The sequence below is a fragment of the Pinus tabuliformis genome, chromosome 5_1 (genome assembly GCF_031772625.1).
Source record: "Pinus tabuliformis cultivar Carrire ecotype Pingquan chromosome 5_1, CPIR1, whole genome shotgun sequence".
In the NCBI taxonomy this organism is placed as follows: domain Eukaryota; kingdom Viridiplantae; phylum Streptophyta; class Pinopsida; order Pinales; family Pinaceae; genus Pinus; species Pinus tabuliformis.
Window position 1 is genome coordinate 937,262,935 of NC_142305.1, and position 26,441 is coordinate 937,289,375.

At 37.4% G+C, this 26,441-nt stretch overlaps 1 protein-coding gene across 5 annotated transcripts in view; it reads left to right on the forward strand.

Moving 5' to 3' along the window:
• Positions 1-21,417, forward strand: part of LOC149167864 (protein IQ-DOMAIN 5-like) — a 165,380-nt gene extending 143,963 nt beyond the window's left edge. For all 5 annotated transcript variants that reach the window (XM_089433209.1, XM_089433208.1, XM_089433212.1 and 2 more), the window contains 4 exons: positions 6,242-6,505; positions 19,459-19,686; positions 19,934-20,047; positions 20,192-21,417. In XM_089433209.1, coding sequence (XP_089289335.1) covers positions 6,242-6,505; positions 19,459-19,686; positions 19,934-20,047; positions 20,192-20,887 — 1,302 coding nt within the window. In that variant the 3' untranslated portion in view covers positions 20,888-21,417. The remainder of the gene's footprint in view (positions 1-6,241; positions 6,506-19,458; positions 19,687-19,933; positions 20,048-20,191) is intronic.
• The last annotated feature ends 5,024 nt before the right edge of the window (positions 21,418-26,441 follow it).

A 26,441-nucleotide genomic window follows, 5' to 3' on the forward strand; every position in this document is an offset into this window, starting at 1 on the left:
CCTCTCATCATCCCAATGAATTCTACCCCGTAATTTCCGCATATTAGATTTCCCTTGAGCCATGGGTTTGTCTCCGGTTTCACCCATCGCTGCACATTCATACCCAAGCTTCCATGATCGTCTAGCTAATTTCCCACAGCTGGGCCAAGATCATAATCTGATACAATTGCAATGTTCCAAACTAGGGAAAATAGTGCTATGCAAAGTGGTCAATAAAAATAACACCATAAAATTAAATCAGATCATCAGACCACAAAATTGGCAACCAAACTGCGTTGTCTACTCATTTTATTAAATGGGAAGAGTTGTACAAAAAGGGGTTGGAATGTGTGCACCTGGGCTTGCTCTAGGCAAGCTAGCAAAAGCCCAAAATGAACAATGGAACACCCTCCTCAAATATGCTGGTAATCCGGCCCATGCGCTGCGCTGTTATTGCACAAAAAGGTGTTGTTGGTTGAAATGATCTACTGTTAGAGTCTTTCCTGTTGCTCAGAAAATTCCGGGAAGTTTATCCTAGCCTCTACACAAGAAACCCAGAATAACCCATGAAGGAATTGGCCAAATGTTGACCTCAGAATTTTGGCCCAAATTCCCCTTAGTTCATCTAGCTACTGGTTGAGTTGGGACCCCTGCTTCACCCCTCAGATTTTCCCAGAAAATTCTATAAAATTAGGAGTGTGATCCTTGCCCAAAACCCAGAAAAACCCAGTAAGGGTTTCCCTTGGTTCCAACTTTCAAAAATTTACCCTTCACAACTTGGCCCTCCTCCAATTTCGAATTCTGTTGCCGTGACTGATCTTGTCAATCTCTGCTCTCCCAACTCCAACAATTCTCCTCAAATGGCCCTCCAAATGATCTTCCAGCACCCTAACTCCAAACTCTCCCGGATGGTGCTGCCCCAAAGAGTCTCACTCCAATGACTGCGCAGTCATGGAGGAGATGATGCAGTCCTACGTGTGATGAAATGAGAGCTACGTGAAGAATGGCCCTCTTGTCTGTAGCTTCCCTCTATACTCCTGAAAATGATGAAAGTATGCTTGTCTCCCCAACTTCCCCGAGTGCCTCATGCTGTGACTGCGCAATCCCCATGCTGTTGTAAATCCCCTTGCTGTTGGTACTCGACTTACAGTTGCTGTAACTCGTCTCCCTGTTTCTACTACGAACTGAGATCAAGAAGAACTCCCTCATAGGGCTGGCACTTGAAGTCCACCGAAGCAAGGGTTGAGATCTCTGCTCGGAGACACTCGTGTGCTAAACAACACAGTAACCCGGCTAAGAAGCTTGAGCAACTAAGATTGAGTTCAATATGTCAAAAGATAAGATGTTGAAATGAGGAGAGTTGCCTTCCTTATATAGATTTCGTGGAGCACTTTTCTCTCCATTGTGGGTCCCTCACTTAACCATCGATTTCACCTCCATGCAATTCAAATTAGGGAATGCGTATTCGCTTAGTGTGGGTGGCCCCCACATACAAATTAACTACATCGACATAACTTCTACTAAGTCTAGCCTCCTAATAAAATCGAATGGGCCCCATCACCTCTAAAATTGGCCCTAAACTGTAGAAATTAATCATGTTCCAAAATAATTTAGGAAGGGACATTACAGTTTCCGTCCAACACCGACTAACATACCTAAGGGTTTCGATCCCAGGGCTACCGATGAAGTAGAGAACTGAGTTCTCAACCTCTCATACAAGAAGAAATATCAAATCCAAGACGTCCTCTAATGGCCTCCTCCTACTCTTTTATAGATCTGATGGACCCCTCTAGAACCTCCCATATTATTATTATTTTAATCATTGAGCACCTTTCTCTCTTTTATTCCATTTAAAATATTATTTTTAATGTGGGAAAAGGGTAAATTGATCACCATGCCTCCTCAGGTCATTGAGAATCATGTCTAATCATTCTGTCCTATAGATCTTTTTGTTCCGGTTCCAATGAGCTATTACACTAAGGTGTTCCGTCAAGTATTCCTCTTATATAGGTGTTGCCTTCCTTATATAGATTTCGTGGAGCACTTTTCCCTCCATTGTCGGTCCCTCACTTAACCATCGATTTCCCTTCCATGCAATTCGAATTAGGGAATGCGTATTCTCTTAGTGTGGGTGGCCCCCACATACAAATTAACCACATCAACATAACTTCTACTAAGTCTAGCCTCCTAATAAAATCGAATGGGCCCCATCATCTCCAAAATTGGCCCTAAAATGTAGAAATTAATCATGTTCCAAAATAATTTAGGAAGGGACATTACAGTTTCTGTCCAACACCGACTAACATACCCGAGGGTTTCGATCCTGGGGCTACCAATGAAGTAGACAACTGAGTTCTCAACCTCTCATATAAGAAGAAATATCAAATCCAAGATGTCCTCTAATGGCCTCCTCCTACTCTTTTATAGATCTGATGGACCTCTCTAGAACCTCCCATATTATTATTATTTTAATCATTGAGCACCTTTCTCTCTTTTATTCCATTTAAAATATTATTTTTAATGTGGGAAAAGGGTAAATTGATCACCATGCCTCCTCAGGTCATTGAAAATCACGTCTAATCATTCCGTCCTATAGATCTTCTCGTTCCGGTTCCAATGAGCTATTACACTAAGGTGTTTCGTCAAGTATTCCTCTTGGAATGCCACCTTAAGCGTAATTAATTGAGTTAAGCCCAATAATAACCTTGTTTTTTGAAAGTTGTCGGAATGCAGCGGAACGAAAGGAAAGCTATGCAGGTGATGGAATACGCCAAGCGAATGCCATCGGTTCCCATAGAAACTCCTCAAAACCCCATGAAACACCTCCAGAAACCCCTCGGCCTGTTGATGAAGTAAACCTACACCTGTGACCTATCTGCCCCAGCCCTGAAAGTCCATCCTAACCATGCCATGAGGAACATTAGAAAAGGGAACATTACATTGGATATGCTCCCGAGCTGGCATTTTGAACTTTCTCCTAAGCACCTGAATGTTTGTATCTCTTGATTTAATCAACACTTGTCTTGAAGAGGAATCATGTGGATTTGCACCCAATTTGATTATAATATGCTCCAAGTTATCTATTTTCATCTGCTTTGTTTTGGTTGAAATTTTGTCGTGTTTCAATTGGGTGGTCACTTTGGTTAACATGCTTACTAATTTTGAAGCATCAATGGCTATATTAGTTAAGCTTTTGGATAACATTTCCCTTTTCTTCCTGTGAAGATCCCCATTTGATCAACTAGATGAATCTGTTTCAAATCAATAGTGAACTTTGCTACTTTGTAGTCTTCTGTAGTTTTAATTACCTGAGACTTAGGTTCGAAAACTGGCATATTTAACTCTCCTTTCTCATAGTCTAGGGCTGAAAGTAATCTTGTCTGTAATCCCGAGTCCCGCTTCTATAGTTCACTATATGCGTCCAATTTTAACTTCAAATTCTTGTTCTTTATTTCCATAGATTTGGAGAAAATATAATCTTGCTTACCAGCTGTAGTAGGTCAAACACTAGAAGATGACGTTTCTTGTGCAAGAGAAGCTGATGGTAGAAGCTCCAGATTGAAAATAGGCTTGCCATTGAAACCTCTATTTCTTTCAATCTGTCTTTGCTATGCTCTATGCTCTGCATTTTTTGACTCTAACTCTGATGCTGACTGCATGTTTTAGAAAATACTCTTTTAAGTTCTCTCTCCTTTTGTTGTGGAGTTTCTGTAATGACCCGTTTCGGTTCTTAATCAAAAGGGTATTAGCATGTATACGATGTATGCATATGATAGCTACATATGCATACTACACATATGTTGCACTAGTATACTTATTGAATAATTATTCAAATAACTAAATTATTTAAGAAGGGAAGCCTAAAAATTCGACACTCCCAAAAGACATTAAATATTAAAGACATTAAATATTTCATGATTATAAAGTTATTAAGTAAAATTAATACTTTCAATCTCCTTAATGTAAATATGTACAAATATTTATATTTTAATATTCATTTCATATATATCTAGCAATTGACAACTATTCATTTATTCTAAAATTAAAAAATTAAAGTTATGTATTAAGACTCATTTGTTAAAATTTATAATTCTAATAAAATAAATGAAAATTAAAAAAACTCATCCTCCACTTTATATTAGCGTATAATCCTTGAGGCAACATGTAACAAATGATTAATGAATCAAATTGGATAAGGGCGATGGAAGAAGGCAGTGACCGCCTGAGGACAAGTATTTATCCATGCACAAAAGAACAGAGGAAGGGGGGATTGGACAAAGGAGGAAAATTACAGAGAAGAGGAAATTCCATGCCACTGATAGAAAGAAGTGTGAGCTCAGTTGTTCTTGAAATTTTGGGCACGGGGGATCAGAGTACCCCGAATTCGAAGTACTTTGAAGCTGGGTACTGAAGGTGTGCCTAGTTTGGTTAGGAGGTTTTGGTCTTTTGGTAACGAGCGCAGGAGCGGGAGCAGGAGTAAATCAGAAGCATCTTCAACCACATAAACTCAGGTAGGTACCCAATATCAAACTGATAAATTCTAATATTATGAATGTCGGTCAAATTCTTAAACAGGTTTCATATTATGTTTATCTGAGTAAATTATTTGAGTAAATTATTTAGAGCCTTACAGTTTCAATGATCACTGATTTTGAGGACTGACCTATTTCACTGTTCATTTAAATAACTGGTTCGAGATCCTGCTCCCAGACTTCTTTGTTGGCAAACTGCTCAATTTCAGGACTTGGCACATGCCTATAAGGAGCTGAACCGTGCTCTATTCTTTTGTTTGATATAATGCTGTGAGGATCATAGTGCCAAATTTCTTCCTGTGAGAACTTGACCTCCTTCAACATTGCCTCAACCTCTTGACTAGCTGCTCTTGTATTAACCAAAAATGGTCCCATTTCTGCCTTCAATTTGAACATGGTAGGATGCTTTTTTGATACAAAAATGAATTTGATCAACACTGAGGCTTTGCTTTATGAACTATAGTGCAAAAATTCTCATTGGTAGGAAAGCAGGAAGCCTATATGGAGGTAATTGACAGCCATAGATTTTGATTTCTCTCAAATCTTTATAAGGATACCAATCTCCAACATTAGTCCTTTCACTGAGTTAAAATACCTTTTTGATCTCTGGCAATATCCTTGGAGGAGACTGATGATATTACAGACTGAAAGACACTGATAAGAACTGATTGACAAAATCAGAAAAAGAAAAATATGGAGAATGCTTTCTCACCATTGGTGTCCAATGAATTATAGAGAGAACATTCCCACTTGAATCCTGAGTTTGCAACTGTAAATTGGAAAGTTTGTCCACTTGAAAGTAAAGGGAAAGGTAAACCGGAACCCAGATTGACTGATATCAGAATGACTTGGTAAGACTATTATTGGCTAATTGGTCATTTGTGACATCAGCTAGATATTGACCAAAATGAAACCTAACAAAAGACTTCTTGCTGGTGATAAGGATGTTAAAAACCCTAAAATCATCATCATACCCTAACAGACAACAAATCATAGAAATAATTTGTCTGTACATTTCACGAGAAATGTTGGATGAATAAGGCAGATCACTTTCAGGTACTTGGAAATTTATAGGCAAATAGGACCCAAGAACAATAGCCTTTTCTTCAAGGGTCAACTCATTATATGACCGACTCAATAGATCTTCATTCAGAGGTTGATTTTGATTAGGCATTACAATCTTCAACATGATGCAGAACTGATTTAAAATAACATTGCTCCGCTTTTTGATACAATGGTCTGCTTTCTTGGGAGGTATTGTTCTGAGCACCATAGAGTCTAAGTTGAACCTTGGCTGATTCCAAGGTGAGGTCCGATATTTAAAACATTGATCTTCATCCTGCTGACTTCGGTGCAAGGTGGATGCACATCACAAGATTACACTCAGGATTTACCATGGAAGGATAATTGAAAAAACATGTGATTGTATTTCAACAAATATATTTTATTGTTGCCAAATGTATTGAGTTTTTTTGAAATTTGTTTAACTCACTCGTTACTGAAGGATAATTAGCATGAACGATTATTTGTTTCAAAGTATAGATCATTGATGAATACATTGTCAAAAAGATAGAATTACTCTGCTTATATCTCATCTGGTAATCATGTTGATAATTATTTTCCATTCTTATACAACCTGCTGAATTATTAAAATGCGATCCTTTTTCAAATGGCAATTGACTTTGTTTCTTGGTTCAAGACTCACAAATTAATTTTCTTTGTTGTATCAGAGGAAGATTCCTATTGACAGGCCCAGAGTATCGCAGCAGATGAAAAATTCTGGGGACAACAATAAGATTCAAATAGATTCAGAAAATATACAAATTGAGGATGCTCTTAATACTGCATCTCATACTGATATTGAATCAAATGCAAATTTCGTCAACGGTTCTGCAGTTGAAGACAGTTCGATAAGTTCTACACACTCTTCAGAAAGGGCCACAAGAGAGGAATGGGCCGTTATTTCCATCCAAACTGCTTTTCGTGGCTTCCTGGTATTTCCTTTCTGTTGCTTGAAAATATTATTTATATTGGGATGTACACTTTAAACTGCATGGATTTCTGTTTTTCCCAAGGATGTTGGGAAATGTACATAGCTGCTATTTTTAACCGCTATCTATTCATTATAATATTTGATAAATTCTACAGCTTCTATTTTTTTTAACAGTAACTGGGGAATCCATAACTTCAGAGGACTAATCTGGGCAAGTTCCAGGATCAAATCACAGTGGCTGCCACTGTTCACCTCAATTTCAATATATTCAAAGATTCCTTCCCTTTCAGGCTTATAAGATTTTTTCTCAGGACGAATGTTCAACTTGTACAAATTTTTGCCACACAGGCTAACATGTCTCTGGAGAATAGAACCCGGGTGGAGGGGGAGTTAAACCTGTCAGTTTCCACTTGAGCTATTGCCCTTTGACCTACAGCTTCTATTTTTAACCCCATATTTATTCATTCTAATATTTGATAAAACTATACAAAAATATTTGGATGAGTAACACTGTCAATGTAAATTCCCTAAAATATCATTTGGATTAGAAAAGGTTTATTGAAATTATTCTGAAAGCATATTTTATTTGTTAGGTAGAATCAAGACTTCAATCAATGCCTAATGTCTGCACCATTAATCTTCAGATTTGTTTAATCCTGAAATGAGGCCAACTCTGGGGTATTGTGTGGTTAGGCATATGATGGTCAGTCCCAAGTTTTATGTCTCAGGAATGTAGAACTCTAAAAAGGGCTTAACAAGCACTGATTTTCTTTCAGAACCAGATGCAGAGCAACCATAACCTGTAAAACAGATTATATATGCGATGCAATAACAATCTAATCACAGTGCTAACATTTGCAGAAAATTTAGTGGATTATTCAAATCCAGTATATGACAAATGGTAGAACTTCCTACAACAGTGCTCCTTGTGGCTTGCCTAATTCTCCTGACAAATGGTAGGGATGGTGCTATCAAAGTGCTACAAAGACAGCAGCTTATTCTAAAATTTATTGTATTAACTAGGGCATCCATCCATATTCTTTTTGCTGCAAAAGCCCTATGTACATGTTTGGTAGAAACTCTACATGGAGTGATCATTACATTGTCTCGTGTAGCATAATTAGTTTCTCTGATTTCCTTCTTTGTGCAAAAATGTATGGAGGAATTTTTATATGAAAGGCTAACCTAGATGTCATCTCAAGTTGCAGAGATCCTTATGCTTAAAATTATCGGCAACATTGACTTATATCAGATAATCAGTGGCCATAAATGTCAGAGCTGTTATAAGTTTGAGCTTTCAAGAAGAGAACAGAGTTTTAGTGATCCCAGGATATGACATTTAGATAGTTCTGAATTTTCTCTGACACATGCTGCAATTTTCTTGCTCAAGTACTAATAAAAGAGTCATTCTCTTTGAAGGCGATGTATCGATTTTATATTACTTGACTAAAAATGTCAAAGAACGTTCATGTCTATAAGACAGTATTGCCAAAGTTGAGTGTTTTCTTGTTTGTAATCAAAATAAAATTTTAAGGTCACTGTTACCCACCAAAATGGGTAACCCCATAGGAGAAAACTTTTCTCCTACATTTGACAACCAGCCAGCCAGCAGCCCCTGACATTCACTTCTTGATGATGATATGCCATATGCCTCTGCTATCTACATCACCCATGCAGTTCTCACCATTTGGCATTTCTTCTTAGATGAAGGTGGGCTGCTACTCAACTAGTACTTTGATCATTTTGCAAATGGGTGCTTATACTTGATGTTTCGGGCATTTAGTATGGATAAAGGGGTGACCTGGAAGATTGACCGATCTTGACTGTAATTATAATTTATGTTTTCTCACCTTACCTAAGGGTTAATCCTTGGTCCTAGTCCAGTGGGCCTTAAGGCCTTAGGGTTTTAGGAGGGGAAATACTTGGAAAAACTGGATTGATATAGCGGGTTCATTTCCCTTACACCATACTTGACACTTCCCATGTCACATTATAAGCCTTTTATATACCTTCTCCATTCTTTTGGTCTCACTTGTCGTTGGTTCATTGGGAATTGACACCCTCTTATCCACATCCTTGAGTAGGGCCTGGGAACATTGCTCTGGAGGTTGATGCAACTAAAAGAATGGAAAAACATAATATGGCCAAAATGAAAGAAGACGAAAGTCAAAATGCAAAAGATGGTCGTGACATAAATTAGCGTGTGGGCAAAAGCCTAGCATGAGGTCTATGCTCCTCATTGGCCATCACCCGGTTCCTAAGCACTTGATGTTATATTTCATTAAAAGGAACCCTTGCATGTTCAAACCATGATGAGCGATAACTTACCTCATCTTAAATGGTAAAATCAAATGCTACATCATAAAGAGCAAGCTCTAGCCCTTGAGCTATGCACGTATTGGTATGCCCTTAACATACAAGTTTGGTCCACTTAGATGCTTATATGATCTTAGTCTCTAATGAATGTTTTCTTTCACGAGAGTTTAAGTTGGTCTTTCCAGGTGGTCCATAGCAGCACAGGTCTTGAGGGTACCCACTCCACAGGTACCTAGGCCCTGCAGAAAGGTTGATGTCTGATGACTTAGCAGATGCAACATTGCTCACTTACATTAGAGTGTTGGGCAATATGATGACTTGAGCAGCTGATGCACATGCCAGAGAACCCCCCAGGACCCAGGAAGTTGATCTTCTTTTTCCTAGCATGGAGGATTCTTGATGATTGCACCATTGGACCTAGCGTGCCCCCAGACTGGCCTTGGCACTACCTAATGGACATGCCATGATTCAAATCCTAGGTGAGGATGGTATTCCATGAGATGACTAAGGGGGTTTGTTGCACTTGATGGAACCCTAATGCTGGAGAAAGAAGGCACTATGTTGACCATTGGAGACCCATGGAGATGACATGGGAGCACCCCAACTTGATTTGGGACCTCTAGAGCTGCTTTGAGGTTGGATTTATGGACTACTCCTTAAATGATGGATGATTATGATGCTTGGAGACACCTTCAGATTTCTCTTCACCATCACATAGCATTGGGAGCCCCAAAAGGGCATGACATCATCATTTTAGTGGCTTACGACTCACATGTATGGGTTTATTTTGGCATAATTTCATGTTGAGCTAGTGGATTGGCTTGTAACCCAAGGTTTTCTTGTGTTTACTCATTGTCAAACTTGTTTTAGGGGCTTCTTAGCTAAAATTAGGTGAGGTAGACCTCATATAAATAAAAGGTTACCTCACCCTTCATATCATCATTAATTGTGGACTATTTAAGCCTCTTTGAATATTTCGGCCTAGCTCTTGTACCTCACTACTCTTGTGGAGATGTGATCTTTGTGGATATTTTGCTATTGGAGACTAGTCCTTGTTGTGGAGACGTCATTTTGGGATAATGAAGGATTGTTCATTGATATCTTGTGAGTACTTTTATTGTTGAATATATTTTTATGGTTATTGTATGCAATATATTTTGCTAGGGTTTCTATATTCCTTGTTTAAATGCATATCTTTATATGAAATTTTTGGTGAAATGTTGCATGCTTCAATTAAGAATTTTGAACTGTTGATTTGGGGTAGCATCGGATGTGCTCTAGCCACGAAATTTGGTGGAAAGGTTGGGGCACATGAGATCTCCAATACCTAGAAAGGGTTTGGGCAAATTCTAAACAGATCAGGAGATATTAAAATAATTAATATTTTTAATGGAGTCCCTAAGTTTAAATTTAGGGAAAATAAAATATTAATGTGTATTAATATGAATTTGTGTTAGAGTGGTCCAAAAGACATGGATCATGCCAGATATAATCTTAGCCGTTGATTAGGGACTTAATCTCGGCCGTTGAATCGTCAATAGGAAAAGTATAAGAGGAGGCTTGAGGGTCACTTGCAGATCACACCAAATGATCAGTGATTCTATTCTCTAGAGCGGGGTTTGCTAAGAGAGATAGAATTAGTGATCGGGAGTTGCAACTGAGGGGCATTGAGTATAGAGAGATAGAGAGGCAGAGATAGTGCCGAGAGAGCAACGCAGTAGCCAAGGAGGGTGACGCAGAGCCAACAACGGCTCACGCAGGGCCACGCAAAGGTAGCCAAGTGCTGCGCAGAGCACCAGAGGGGCCAGCGTAGCTGACGCAAGGCATCCCAGAGCTGATGCAGGGCCTCTTGGGGCTAACGTAGGCCAAGAAAAACTGACGCAGGGCGAGCGTGAGACAGAGAGGGGCCGACGCAGTCCAGATTGGGCAGACGTTGGGGTTGCTAGAGCAGTTTTGTGCTGAAGAGTTGCCAGAAGGATTTTCCGGGGTTTCAGCGAGGAGATTTCTCTCAAACTGTGAGGTATAGCTGCTAAGGAAATTCTCTATTGGGTAGGCCAGTTTCGACACCCAGATTGTACTATGATATTGCTTAATAAGAAAACTCTCAGATAGCTGCACCAATTTTCCCGCATTGGGTTTTTCCGGGGACATTGGTCCAAAAATAATGGTGTCATGTGGTGTGCTTGTTCTTGTTTCTTTTAGTTGCTGATCTGTAATATGTTGAGCATGCACTGGTGTTTATTTTCAGTATTTACTTTGTAAATAACTTGTTAAAGAAAAATTAACAACTAGGTAGGAATAAATCAGGAAAAGTGCATGAAGGGTTTCTAAATTAAGTAAACTTAGAAACTTCAACATGAACATCACTTGAGAACCTCCTAGAGATATTTTCTCTTGCTTTTATCCTCGTATTGAATGATAGCTAGGGTTTTAAAAGTGCAAACTTAAGTTTTCTCCCCTTACTCTTTTCAAGGGTTTGATATTTCCATAGTAATTTTCCCTTAGACTCCATCACCTAAGTAGTTAGTAGGTACTGGCTTCCACATAGATGGTCAAAACTTTTAAAATTTCATTCTTTCTTCTCTCTTAATCAATTTTGGCCATTCAAGGCAAACTGCTAGGGCTAGGGCATAGGGTTGAAGCGTTGGCTTGTTTTGAGGTTGTTCTTGCTAGTTGGACCTTACAACATCTAAATCTTGCATTTTGCATGGTTGGAATAGCCTCCTTAGGGTTGATATCACAAACCCTAGGCAATTCTACCCTAGGAAACCCTAATCTAGCATTAAGGCTTCAACTTAGGCTTGTTGAAGGCTTGTGGCTCCCTTTTTGTTGATCATATCTTTCTTACAAGCCTTTTCTTAGTCTTATATGCTTAAGTGTGCCATTTATGTAATATCATATAAACTCTATGCTATAAGCCTTCCTTGAAGGTTCCTTAGAAGGTACACTATTCCTTATCTTATTGTATTGAGCCTTGTTCTTAGTCAGAGTGCTCTACTTGAGCCTATTAAAGTTGTCACCTTTGAACTATTGACTTAGAATATTTGTTAGGTGACTTATATCAGGAAGCCTCCCTTGTGGTGAAAGTCCTCTAAAGAATAGGAGGTGGAGTGCTAAGGTGATAGTGGCCTCCATCCCATTATTGTATGTTAGTCTAGCCCTTGTCTTGTGAGGCCTCTCAGAAGACTTGCTATATTTTGAGGTAACAATTACTAGGACCAAATATTTACATTCTCACAAAGTGTAAAGGGCAGAAGCAACTATAAAGAATGATGGAAAACATCTTATGAGTCTAGTCCTTGTGCGATTTTGAGTGTGTATTACTGTTGACCTAGGTGAGAGGACATGTCCAAACAGGGCATGTGCCCCATATCCTACGTGTTGGACATGTGCTCTCAACGTGTCCTCCATAAAAGAGGGTGTGTTGCTCATATATAATAATAATAATAATAAACTTATAATTTAGTTAATTTTTATGATATTTTTTAATATTGGGAATATGAGATGTAGCATGAGGTATGTGTCTTCATCCTTGTTGTTGCCATTTAGCACACACACCTAAGTTAGTGAGGAAAAACCCTGAACCCCACAAGGTGTGGTTTGGTGGCAAAACTAAGAGATGGGGTTGTTACCTATTCCCACCTCTCTCCGTTAAAGCTCTCCTAGGTAAGCTAAGGGGGGTGATCCCTAATGAAATGTTATGTGATATGAGTTTCTAGGAGATTAAGTTAAGTGGAGCGTTTGTCAAAAATAACTTGTTTTCAAGATTTAAGCAAGCATATGAATAAATGAGCAAATCTCAAAGATATATTCAAAGTATAGACCAGTGCCTTCAAATAAATAACAATAGCTTGCCCAAAAAATGAAATCAAGATACAATGACAGACAATCTTGTTTGGTCAAATGTTAGACCAAGATGAGCATATAAACATCAATTGCAACTATAAAGGAGATAGTACTTGAAAGTAAATGCTCAAATGACAAGAAAATGACATCAACTACTCATGAGCAAAATGATCATCAAAGCAACAAATATATGACATAACTTGAAATAGAGTTGCACCAATGAAGGATATTCCAAGTACAAGAAAGCTAATTGTTGCAAAAGTAAAATGTAATATCCCTAAGGAAAATTAACAGTAAATATGCAAGCGAACATAGACAAAAACACCATAAACAGTAACAAACAATCAGATCACAAATTGGCATAAAAAACTGCATTGCTGAGCTGTTTTTATTAATGAAAATGAGTGTACAATAAGGTGTTGGTATGAGTGCACCTGAGCTTGCTCAAGGCAAGCTAGAAAAGTCCCAAATGACAAATGAGACACTCTCGTATGATCTACTGTTATGCTGCTCAAGCTCTGTGCTGTAGCTGCCTAGAAATAGTCTGCTGGTTGAATGAATCTACTGCTAGGGCCCTCTCCAGTGCTCAGAAAATTTTGGGAAATTAATCCTAACCTCTCCACCAAATACCCAGAAATACCCACGAAGGAATTGGCCTTTGCTTGACTTCGAAAATTCGGCCCTATTTCTCCACTATGGCCCAACTACTGGGTAATTCGACCCACCTGTAAGTTCTGCTACAAATGGTCTCCAAAATGGCTGCAATGCTCCCCAAAATGTCCCCTAGGCCTTCACACAAAGTTTCAGCCCAATCCCCAACTCACTCCTCCACCTCCCGGAGTGCTCCCACAAAAGACTGCACAACCCCTGCACTGTTGTAGTTGCCTCTCTCCTTGAAATTCGACCCTCCTGCTGGTAGTGCGAAAATGGTAAGGTGAAACTCCCTCCTTGGGCTGGCACTCGAAGTCCACTGAAGCAAGGGCTGAGATCTTCGCTCGAAGACACTTGTGTGCTAAACTACACTTGCAGACTTGGCTCAACTCAAGCGTGCTCTTGTCTTAGCCAATTTTGTAAATGATAGATGAATGAGCCAAATGAGTCTCTTCCTCCTTTTGTTAAGCTGCCTCCAAAACTGCCCATGTGGGCCCACATCAAACTCCTCTCATTAATTCCGCTCCAATGAGCGTACTTCCCATGTGGGCCGAAATTCTCTTGTGGTGGCCCCCACGCTCCACCAAAGTCGCAAGTTTTCCTCTAGCTGTAATGTTGGAGTGCCTCATACGCTAAAAACGAATGTGGGTCCTCTAGAGTCTAAGCCCACTTCTCTTAAGTGTATCCGTGCAATAAACCAAAATTGAGCAAAATTGATATTGACTTAGTAAAATACTAAGTAGGAATATCACTGTCCTCCCCGCCAAAACATTGCTTGTCCTCAAGCAACTACAATGAAGGATGTTGGAGTATCTGCTCCCCCTCCTAGGTGGCATCCTCATCCGACAAATTCCTCCATCAGATAAAAAACTCTCTGATGACCTTGTTATGCAGATGCCTCTCCCTGGTATCCAAAATGGCCTCTGGTTCCAGCACCAAATGCCCCTCATCGTCCATAGGGGGTAGCTCTGTAGCTACTGTAACCTGTTGTCCCAGTGCCTTTTTCAGGCAAGACACATGAAAGATGTTGTGCACTTGGCTCCCCAGGGGTAGCTCCAGCTCATATGCTACCTCCCCCACCCTCCGAGTGACACGATATGGTCCATAGAAGCAGGGTTTGAGCTTCTCACCCCCCTTCTGTTTGAGTGTAGATTGCTGATACGGTTGAAGCCTCAAGAATACCAAGTCCCCTACTTCGAACTACCTCTCAACTCTGCCCTTGTCTGCATAAAGCTTCTGTTGGTTTTGGGCCATCCGCATGTTGTCTTTAAGAGCCCTCAAGATGTCTTGGCTCTCCTATATCCAGTCCTTGGCCCTTAGGGCCCTACTGTCTCCAAAGATAATGTAAGTCAAAGACAACGCATCATAACCATACAAAGCTCGGAATGATGACATACCTATGGACATGTGGTACGTAGTGTTGTAGAAATATTCACCCAAGTGTAGCCAGCATATCCATGTTTTTTGCTGACCATAGTTACGCAAGTAGCCCTCCAGCCACTTGTTAACTATCTTTGTTTGCCTGTCTGTCTGAGGGTGGTAATTGGTACTCGGGGTTAGCTCAGTACCCACCAATTGGAATAGCTCCTGCCAAAATCCACCCATGAATCGGCTGTCCTGGTCACTGACAATGGTCTTTGGGAGACCATGTAGCACTATAAAGCAAATGCTTCTTGAGAAAATGAGGATATTTGCAAATATGACTCAAATAAATTCGAGATAGCATATATAGGAGAGTTGTATTGCAAGTAAAGTGAAATTATGATGTAGAGATGCTCCTGGTTTATTTTATTAGTTGTATTCTAAAAACAAAGTTTCAATTGAACTCTGGTCTGCAGACTTCATCCTCGCCCGGAAATCCAGATCTCACAATGAGGAGTCAATAGGGGTGGAGGGTCCCTAAAGTCTATACAACCAACTTAAGTTGGAGGTTAATTTTAGAAATGCCAATTAGCAATAAAATGTGTCTAAGTGAGATGAATGTAAGTTACTTGCTCTCCAAATTTGAAATCTTGATGGCAATGCTTCCATAAATGAGGAAATACCCAAAGTAAAATTGCACCAATGACTTCAAAGTTAAAAAAAAAATGGTAGCTTAATGTGAGCAAGTGAATTAAAATGATGCAAGTAAGTTGCTTGAAAAATAAATTGTTTCAAGTAGACATTGACAATATAATGTTCCAAGGAAATATCAACAAAACTTAAAGTAACAATGTAGCAAAAGTTGACAAAAATGAAGCTTGTACTCGAGTAGTCATGAAAAAATTTACCATGCTTAATGGAAATGAATTAATAAACTAAATCAAAGCTTTCCAAGAATGTAAAGTGCTTGCATGTAAAGAAAGATTTGCTCAAAGTAAGGCATTAAGTTGTAGCTCAAAGCAACAATGAAATGAAGGATGCAAAGCTCAAGTAAAAATGTAACAGACTTAATTTTGTAAATGAAATGGAGTTTTGAGGTTGTGTCAATTCCCAAACTTTACCATGCATGAATGAGTATTAGCGAATGGAAAGTGCATGCAAGAGAAACTAAATTGTGAAAGTTAAGAATGCAAATCAATCCACCCACAAGAGTCCTCCTAAATGAGGAGGTGGGATACGATGGGATGAATTCCAAGCTCCATCAATCCCAAGAAGATTATTTTATTAGAGGTATTACAATGAGGAGAAGGCCTTAAAAAGCTGCCCAAAAGATGAAGGAGAAACTTTTACACAATCAGAATTATAGGAGCTAGATTTTTCTTCTTGTACAATGTGAAAATTTGGCAACCAAAATAGCTAATGAGACCTCCTCGAAATCTGAGAATTACAAGGGGAAAATCAGGCTTAAGAGGCCCACGGCCTAGCTTTATGTGCAACTCTCAAATGAACTCAGCCTTGCAAAAAAAGAGGGACTCCAAATGCTCAAGACCTCCTTAAAATGCAGCCCCAAATGTGTGCTAAGGTCCTACAAGCAATTTGTTATATGTTTCAAGTGAAAATTCCTTCATGTTGCCACAACATGAGTTAGCAAACACTTGAAACCAAAGGTTGCAAAAAAACAATTCAAATATTAGTGGAAAAATCAGCGAGATAAAATGTATATGAACAATTATAATTTACAAAGGACTAAGCTAAAGAGTTTGAGTATAGTCTCCTCTTTGCTTAGCCATCTTCAAGCTCTTAAATAGCAAATGAAAGCAATGAAGTACAATGTTTTAAAAGAGATTTAAACTTTGAAGTACTCGGCTTGTGTACAAGCTATGTCTCAAAACCCCTGCAAAATCACTTTGTAAGATAAGACTATGAAGACTCGAACAAATGAGAGTTCCTTTGAGAATGCATTAAGAGTGGGTTGGTCTCTCCAAAGACTTCCCCTCATGCTTGATTCTTTGATCTCAGCAAGATGTTCCTTGTACAAAACTTCAATTAAGAATTAGTTCCATATAGATTTAGCAATAAACAATGATAAGAAACTCTAGAGATTTATTTGAAACCAACTAGAGCTTACTTCTAAATCAAATGTCAATGCAAGATAGCTCTACATTAACAAATTTACAAAAGCATATGGAAACAAATTAGATCAAAGCACAAGTAAAATGAATTATACCAATGATCAACAATTCATCACACTCCAAAAAGAGGGACACCTCATGAATGAAACCCCAAAGTCTTTATTGATATTTATGAAAGTGTATAAGGAAACAACGTTTCTGCAAGCACAATAGCTAGTAACATTGATATATGTGTGAGAGCCCATAGATCTATTATATAGAAGCTTGGGAGTCAATACCAAGGCAAATGGTGATAATCCCAAGACAAATAGGTGACAATCCCAGTGCTCCTTCATGCAAATTTGAATTTCCCAAGTGGCAACTTAATTTCTTCCTTAGAGGCCCACACAATCTTTGATGAGAGAGCTCGAATAAGATGAGAGGACATGTGGGAGAGTGAAGTGGAGTGGTACGAGACCACTTTCCACCTCACTCGAGTAAACTCTAATCCAATCTCAAGTCAACTCATGATATCTGCTTGAAGCTCGAGTTAACTTCCTCAGAACGTGGATCTTGTCACTAGAACTCGTTGTCTTCTCCACAAAAAAATCGATTTGCTTGATTTGTGGCTTATGTGGAGTCCATATCATTTGATAACTCAACTTTGACCTTTAGATGAATTTCCACCTCATTTCCACATCATTTGAGTATGTGTGGATATTTATTTTTCTCCATTTATTTAATTGTTGGGCTAATTTATTGCCACAATTTCCACAAAACTTAGGAAAAATGGGTTTTGAGGGTCTAGAAATTATTTATTACCACTCAAAGTAGAAAGTTGAGGGTGAGAGGTGTAATTTTGAGCACACGCACCCTATACAAATTCTCTCGACATCACTTGTTACATTTTACATTAAGATTTTATTCAAATTTTCGCCCCGCGGGAAATTAAAAAAATAAAAAAAACTGACCCCTAGACCTAATCAAATTCCACAAAATTTTATGAGTGATCTAGTATGGTAATATACAATGACTTTAAACACTACGACTTACCCAAGGCCTCACTATCAAGCTGCACTCCGACTTTGGGGTTATGCTTGGAGGAAAAAACTCAATTAATTATCAAGTCCTTGTATGCACCTAGTAATTAATTAAGTGAAAAAAAACTCCCAGAGTAAACTCACTAGATGACAAGATCCCAAGTTACCTAGGCCTGTTACATGATTCAATTCATCATACTAGATCACTTTACATCATCCCCGTAGAGCTTGTGGAATTTGAGTACAACAGAAGAAGATGAGAAGAAGAATTAGAGTTGAAAAACTCTAATGGTACATGAAGCCTCTGATACATCCTCAGACATGGAGTCTTCAAAAATTTTGGTGTACACTTCAATGGTCAACAATGCCTATCATGGATTGATACCTATTGACATTTACTAGCCATTTAATTTATATGGCTGCCCCAGTTTATTAACATAATTGACAATTATTTAAATATCTTTTATTAAAATTGCAATTGGGAATTGGCACCTTGATCAATAACTTAATATAGTCGTCTGAGGAACATTTCTTGGTTTCGTTCAACCGCCATCTAAAAACCTGTAGTCATATATGCTAGATGGGTCATGAAGGGAACATTTCACGGCTAGCTGGTTTGAGAGCACATTTCCTTGCAGTTTGGTCTACCACCATATTAAAACTCATGGTCATATATTCAGGACAGGTCACAAAGGGCGCATTTGACGGTTGTCTAGAGGTTGGGAAGATTTTATTGCATTTTGTTCAACTGTTCAAAATTATTTATTAAAAGACGATGAAGTTGAACTAAACCTCAGCTGAACCTAAGTCAAGTTTCAACTTTGTTTTGAGGTTTGCTGAACTCTGAATCTCAAGGTTCAAGTTCGGCCAACCTTGTGACATTGTTGTAAAACCTAATTTTATCCATCATTCAAGCCTTATTTTACTTGCTTATTACTTGTCTCAAGCGCTGAATTTATTGCTGCTATGATATTGTGTATCACTGCTGTAATTTATTGTCTTTTATGCAAGTTTTGCAACAGCCACTAGTCTTTTCTTGATTTGTAGTGTTTGAGGATCACCTTGTAATACAGTTCAGTTCCTGTCTTCCTTTTCCCTGTTTGAGTACATACATTAATTTCATATGTGAAATGCTTTTAGGGTGAGATGAGAGCAGCTTCTCAACTTGACAGTATTCTTTGGCGTATGGTTCAAATGAAATATTGAGATGTGTTTTGGTACTGTAATGGAGCCTAGTATTACTGGACATGGACTCATTAGAGGTTCCTCACAGAAATGTTATTCTTTTTCTTTTGTAGAACAGATATTAGAATTCCATTTGGTAAATCTTCTTGTTTTATATTCTGGCATTGAGTTCCACAATAAATCTACTTCAAAGGGTTAATTCTGCAGCATATTTATTCATTCAAAGCTTGCATATCATCAGATCAAGTTTACAACGAAACGTAGGCTTCTATGGTAATTTTATCTAGAAAATGTTCCCACTTCCACATTCATAAGCTGCAGTATCATAGCTATCGTTTATCTCCGTAAACTAAGAAACGCTTTGTTCTTTGAATTGAAGTAGTAGGCATGCTAGCATTAGGTTGTCCAAGTGACCAGCATTATGCTTATTGAATATATAACAGGCAAGGAGAGCCCTTCGTGCTTTGAAAGGAATAGTGAGACTCCAAGCTCTTGTCAGGGGCCATGCAGTGAGGAAGCAAGCGGCTATCACCTTGCGATGCATGCAAGCTTTGGTGAGAGTTCAGGCTCGGGTCCGAGCCCGAAGGGTGCGTATAGCAATAGAGGATCAAATTAGGCAACAGAAAGTTGAGCAGCAACTTAAGCTCGAGGCTCAAATCCGTGAAGCTGAGGTATGCTCTTACCTCCGTTAAGATTAAGCTCTTCTGCAATTCATTTTGAACTGCGGTGCCTTCTTGCACAAGCATGTGCATTGGCATACATATCACAGGCATTCTTCGCATGAAGCTAATAGTTCTGTAGCAATAATACTTACTTTGAATTATAAGAGAAGCACAATCTTTCATTTTCATAATTTTTTATATGTAGCATCTGATCTTAGGAACATATTTAGTAATGCATATTTGATTTGAAATGCAGGAAGGGTGGTGTGACAGCATAGGATCAATGGAACAAATTCATGCTAAGTTACAGCAGCGGCAAGAAGCTGCAATCAAACGGGAGAGGGCCATGGCATATGCTCTAACTCATCAAGTAAGCTTTCAAGCAACTCTCTTAAATCAATTAGATGATTTAAATATAAGCTATGCAATGATATTATAAACAGCTATTTCCCATTGGCAATTTGTATATTCAGAATTATGACAGGCTTTAGCCTATTCTTTGGTCTGCCTACAGTGGCAAGCAAGCTCGAGACAGATACATGAATTATCCGAGGGATTTGAAGTTGATGAAAGCAATTGGCGGTGGAACTGGCTGGAACGCTGGATGGCTGTACGGCCGTGGGAGAAGAGAGTTCTGGATCAAAATTTGAAGGGTGGTTCAGAAGGCATTGAAGAGGCCTTTAATGTGAAAAATTCTGGTTATGAACCTCAATATAAACTGGGCGTAAAAGAGGTTGCCTTGCGCTCTGTTAAAGGCCCCCAGAAAAATGCTAGAACTCTTTCTGAAAGCAGCCTTTCACCTTCAACTAAATATAATGCCACGTGTAACACCTCTGGTGTGGTATCATCCAAAGTAAAGTCAAGACAATATCTTGCTTCCGTTGGTATAAACATGAATACGGATACAGTCCAAGAAGCAACTTCGAAAGTTTCCGGCACCAATGGACTATCTTTCAGTAATCCCAAGGAACGGTCACCCATAACAGTTGTTCAATCTAGAGGGAGGTCATCTCTACCAAACTCTGGTCGATCAATGGGCAAGCAAAAGATTCAGCACCCGCAGTGGAATATTGGCAAGGACATGAATAAGTTCATGCAAAACACCAAAGGGCCAAATGGGCAAAATGCAAGAAGGTGGCAGGCCAAATTAGAACGGCAAAATACCACAGGCTCTGCCAATGCAACAACCGATAATACAGATGGCATGTAACATGTTCCTCAAGATCTGACCTGAATTGTTTATCAGGTCGGCTGTCATGCTCCCAAATCATCTAATGTAATAAATTTTGGGCAACTATATTATGGTATTTAAGCGGGGCCAGAGATGCACTATCAACTTGAATTTTCAGGAATTTGGTTGTTATATCTCGTTTTCCTCTTCAGGCTGGCCCCCATGTTCAGAAACGTTATTATTCTTCACCATAAAGCAAGCTAGGCCATCGTATCCAGGCCTTGCGGTCATCATGAGACCAGCAAGAAATATATATGCATATTTTGTACATTTAGGTTTGTCAGATTGAATTTTTGGTTTACAAAAGTTGATAGAGTCTCATGTTGCATCGCGTCTGTACACCTTATAGAATAACTCCCGAGGAATTCAAAGCTTTGGAGATAGTCTCATGGCCTCATATCCTCCGTGGTCTGCTGCGGCTTGACTTTGAGATAGATGTTCCTGGGGCGTTATAGTGATTCTTTCCCTGTAAGTTTTAATAAGTTTTAAAATCGCAGCAGTTTAACTTTTCTCTATGTTTTGTTTTGAAATAGGTCGTAAATGTTACGTGAAAATTGTAGTTTTATATTATCTCGTTAACAACCCAGATTAAACAACAAAAATGAAGATTTGATAAAAAAGATCGACTGATATTTTTTACCATATGCCGGCCAAAATCTCCCGACAAAAAAAAAAAAATCTAATCGTTAGACAAAGCAATTAGAATGTTGTTCCTTCTTGGTTAGACTTTTTGGAGAGGTGAGAGTTTTCTGATATTTTTTTGGGTTAAAAGTTAAAATTGTCTAAAATCGGGTAGGGGTTTGCTATTTGTTAAATTTTTTGGAAAGTTTTCTCGGATTTTTTTTTGGTTAAACTTGCCTAGAATCTGATAAGATTTGCTGGAATTATATGTTTGAATTGTGAACTCTCTATCTTAAGATGTTTAAATTCATATATACAATTAAAACCCCGGTTTAAACAACAAAAATGAAAATTTCCCAAAAAAATTTCACCTAAAAATCAAAATCTCCCCAAAAAAAATTAAAATAAAATAAAAAAATAAAAAATAAAAATAAAAAATTAGATAACTAAAAACTTAAAATGAATTTTTGAATTCAAACCTTTGGAAAAACTCTTATAATATTGTAGATTTCACCGTATAAATTTGTAATTATTACCAATGTTAGTAAGATTTTAGATAAAATTGATTTAAAAAAAGAAAAACATAACTTTTAAATTAACGTTCTATAATTAGGCCTATAGGCCTTTCCTATGCATCAACTTTTCGTCAACACTTTTACTCTGATCCGTTAGATCAGATGAAACACTTTCAACCGTTGATTTGAATCAGAAAACAAAACAATTTAAAATCAAAGCACGGAAAGTCAAGAAAGCACAAAAGCTCAAAAAAGATTCTATGCAAAAAAAATCAAGAAAGCACGAAAAAATCATAAAAATCAAAGATCGAAAGAAAAAAGCTCAGAAAAGCAAAGATTTTTGAGGATTTTTATTTTTATTTTTTAAATGTAATGTATTATTAATTTATTTTTATAATTTAATTGAAATATAAATTTTAAATTTTAAATTTAAAAATTAGTTTAGATTTATTTTTAGTTGTAAGTTTATTATGTGTTAAGAGGGACTTTTTTTTTGAGGTATTGATTTTTTAAGTGTGAAAAGAGATTTGATTTTTTTGGCATTTCGTAGATGTAGAGTTAAAATGAATTTAGATTAGTTTAAATATTAACCTTTAAATAACTCACATTAGAGAAAATACCATGGGAAAAAACCATAGATTAAAAATATAATAAGGAAAAACCATGGGTTGGAAAATTTTATATTTTATATTTTAATTTTAATTTGACTAAGTCAAAATGTTAAACATTGTAACATCTCTCTAAAATAACTAAATTCAATTTAAGTCCATGCTAGCTCCCATCATTTTCCTGCTCAAAAGATAGGCGTTCTCAACACCTTAGCTACTTCGGCAGGCGTTGCAAGTTTATGACGAAAATCACCTTGAAGATGAGAAAACTGACCTCCTGGAAGTTTTTAATAAGAATGGTTATAGTAGGTCTCAAGGTCTTAAGGCTTTTCAAAATGCTGAAAAGGGTCCTAAGAGTAAGATTGACCCCAAGGATTGGTCTTCCAGTGTTCATCTTCCCTTTATTCTAGGGACCACGGATAAAATTGCTAGGATCTTGAGGAAGCATAAGATTCATTCTTCTTTTAGACCTCTTAACACTATATGAATTTCTCTTCATTTTGTTAAGGACCTGATTAACCCCAAGTATTAGAAGGGTGTTTATATCATTCCCTATTCTTGTCGAGCTCCTTATATTGGTGAGACCGGTCGATCCATTAACCAAAGGATTTGTGAACATGCTGCCGACATCAGGCATGGAAGGTCTCGCTCCTCCGCTTTGGTAGAGCATGCAGAAAAAACCAATCATCACATCTCCATTGAAGAGGCTAAGGTCATTGCGAGGATTGACCATTTTCATTATCGTAAATTTAGAGAGGCCTTAGAAATTGAAAAAAAGACTTGTTAATTTAAATAGAGATAACGGCTGGAGTATCAACAGATGCTAGATTCCTGCACTTTCTTCCTAAAAAATTATTTTTATTTATTTATAGATTAATTAATTAATTTTTTTTGTTAATCCCCATATTGCTTAGTTTATGACTCTCTTAAATTATTCTTGGTAATATGGATAGGATTAAACCATAATATTAATATAATATTATATATAATAATATTCATTAATAAGATTATATAGGGTTATGGATCCTTTCTCACTTGAGGGGGGATGTGAAAAAGAGAGCGAGGAGGGTTCCGTCGGCAGGAGGACTCGAACCAGGGCAGCCTAGGCCATCGGCCTAGGGTGTTGCAGACTAGACCTCATTTTGGATGACGAAGACTAGGAGGTACGGGGTGGGTCAACAAGTTTTCTGTGGAGATGGTCCATACATTGGCCATGTAGGCTGTGGGTTGGATCCAGGGTGCTCAATCTGCAAGGATCCCAAGGAATATGTTTACTGGGACAAATTTCATCCAACTGAGAAGGTACAGTGGATGATTGCAGAGGAGGTTTTGGGCAGGGATTCTTCCTTCGTTTCTCCCATGAATCTCAGAGGCTTGATCCAGTACACAAACCCCACCCCTTCCCCATTTGATCCTTTGTTTACGTAATATATTATACGCTAAATTATTCATTAATCGAGCATGTCCAAAGGTATGAATCAACAATCCAACTGTATATATTTGTGATGCTTACTGGTGCAAATTTTCATTTTTCCACAAATGCATAATAGCGAATAGATTTACCTTAAATTATTCAACGTCCAAAGATATCAATCAACAATCCAGCTGTATAGGTATATGTGTGACGTTTACTGGTGCAAATTTTAATTTTTCACAAAAGCAGAATCGCTGTCAGGGTTTACCGAGAAGAGTTGTGGCAGTGTAGGCGACTACGCTGATTGAACCAATATCTCTTCTAAAAAAATTCAACAATTCCAATTTAATAATCCTATCGGCCTCTCTTTGTACCTTTTGAGACAATTGCTAGTTTATTACCATTATTGTAATATTCTTTTGTATGAACTGTTATTTAGCCGTCACATTGAATATTCTTTCTGCATATTGCAGACTTTACCCTGCTGATCTTTGTTTAACCATAAAACATGTACTTTGTTTCAACTGCTGAATATAGTTTGCTACTTCATAATATAGACTGGCAGCCAGTCCTGAGAGACTGAGTAGAGTGGATAAAATGAAGGTGGTTATTAAAATTGTACAGTTTGCGTCTGTACTCGTTGCGACCACATGTTTTTGTTTCGGAGTTCACAGATTAAGGGTGGGGTATTTATATTATAAATGCCTCCTAACTCGGTTCCGTGGTTGGTGGTCGAAAGGATTTAAACCAAATTTTAGAAAGGTGTTGAACTCCAGCTTGTAAACAATTAAAAATTAATAAAAATGCTATGTTAATGTATGGAGATGTCTTTTACAACGGGAAGGTATGGAAATTTTATAATATAAAATAAAAAATGCTCATAAAAACATTATTTTGAGCATAAAATTTATACCAGGTTGAATAATGAGTATTGTCTGAATCATTGGAGCATAAAATTTATACCAGGTTGAATAATGAGTATTGTCTGAATCATTGGTTTAGACAAAGGATTGGTTTAAACACAATCAATGTGATTTTTTTTTTTTTTTAATTATTAATTAAGTTATTTAAAATCTATAGGTGTTTGATAATATTAATCTTAATTATTAAAATAAGAAATATAAGGTGAGAGCATGTTTTCCAAATGCTAAAATCAATGTAATTAAATATTGTTGGTAGTTCTTAGATTAGTGTATGTTAATATCACTGGTCTCAAAATTTTATAAATAATTATTATGTAATAACAATCCTAGGTTATAGTGTATATTTATGTTGTAAGAATGATAAGCCATTCATATTAGGATCTCACAACATTCCAAAGGGGATTTATAAAAATATTTGTTGGAATGATTGGATGTAGTTTAGTTATGGGTCTTTATCTGTTCATTCATAGTGAGATTTACTCAATTAAACCTGAATATGGTGAACCTGACGTGTATTGAATACACTTCATTGTAGGTCAATATATCATGTCATACCAATATTTATTTTAATAAAACTTATTTTACATACATTATATGGGCTTTCTCTTTCATCAATGATAAATGAAGGACTCATCAAAGTTAACTTGTAAATGGTATTGAAACCATTTTTAATGGCCACAATTAATTACTTATGGCAACAAAATTTCTAAACCAATGAGCCACTATTCAAAAGAATGTAAACATTATCGTCAAATAATCTATCAAACAAACACTGAGAAGACAAGATTATGACAAAGAAAACCTTTGAAGACAACTGTTATTGCTAAAGTATGAGACAAACATTGCACAAGAGAGAACAAATGGTTGCCTCAATTCCACCATTGGTCAAGTGCCAATGAAACCGAAAAATAAATATGAAGCTACCCATGCATTGCAAAATATGTCGATGATAGAGGTTTAAATCCAAGATCCATTAAATAATTCACAACAATAATAAGAGCAAATACCACTTTGAAGAAGTTAGTTACCAAAAATCATGTTAACTAAAGGTTTTCACTTGTTCTTGATACCAATTTATGCATTGGAATTGTCAAATACGTCAAAAGAATATTCATGTTGAAAAGTATTATTGAATGTCTAAGAATTATTTGGTAGTTCATGATTTGAAAATCACTATATGGATATGGGTGGCTCACCAACACAATTGACCATTTTCCCCTAACCATTTGCTCTTGATTGTGGTAAAAGTATTTTTAGAAAAACCTGCGAATATCTTACTAAGGTGTACACATATGAAATGAATATTATAATACAACTTAAAGTACTAGTAATACTTCTTTGAAATTATAAACACAACACAAATTTTTAGTGCAAGTTTTGATGAAATAGAAAGTGCCAACTTTTATTTATCATTACAAAAAAGTTAATGCACACTTTAAGTTCTAGGGTGCA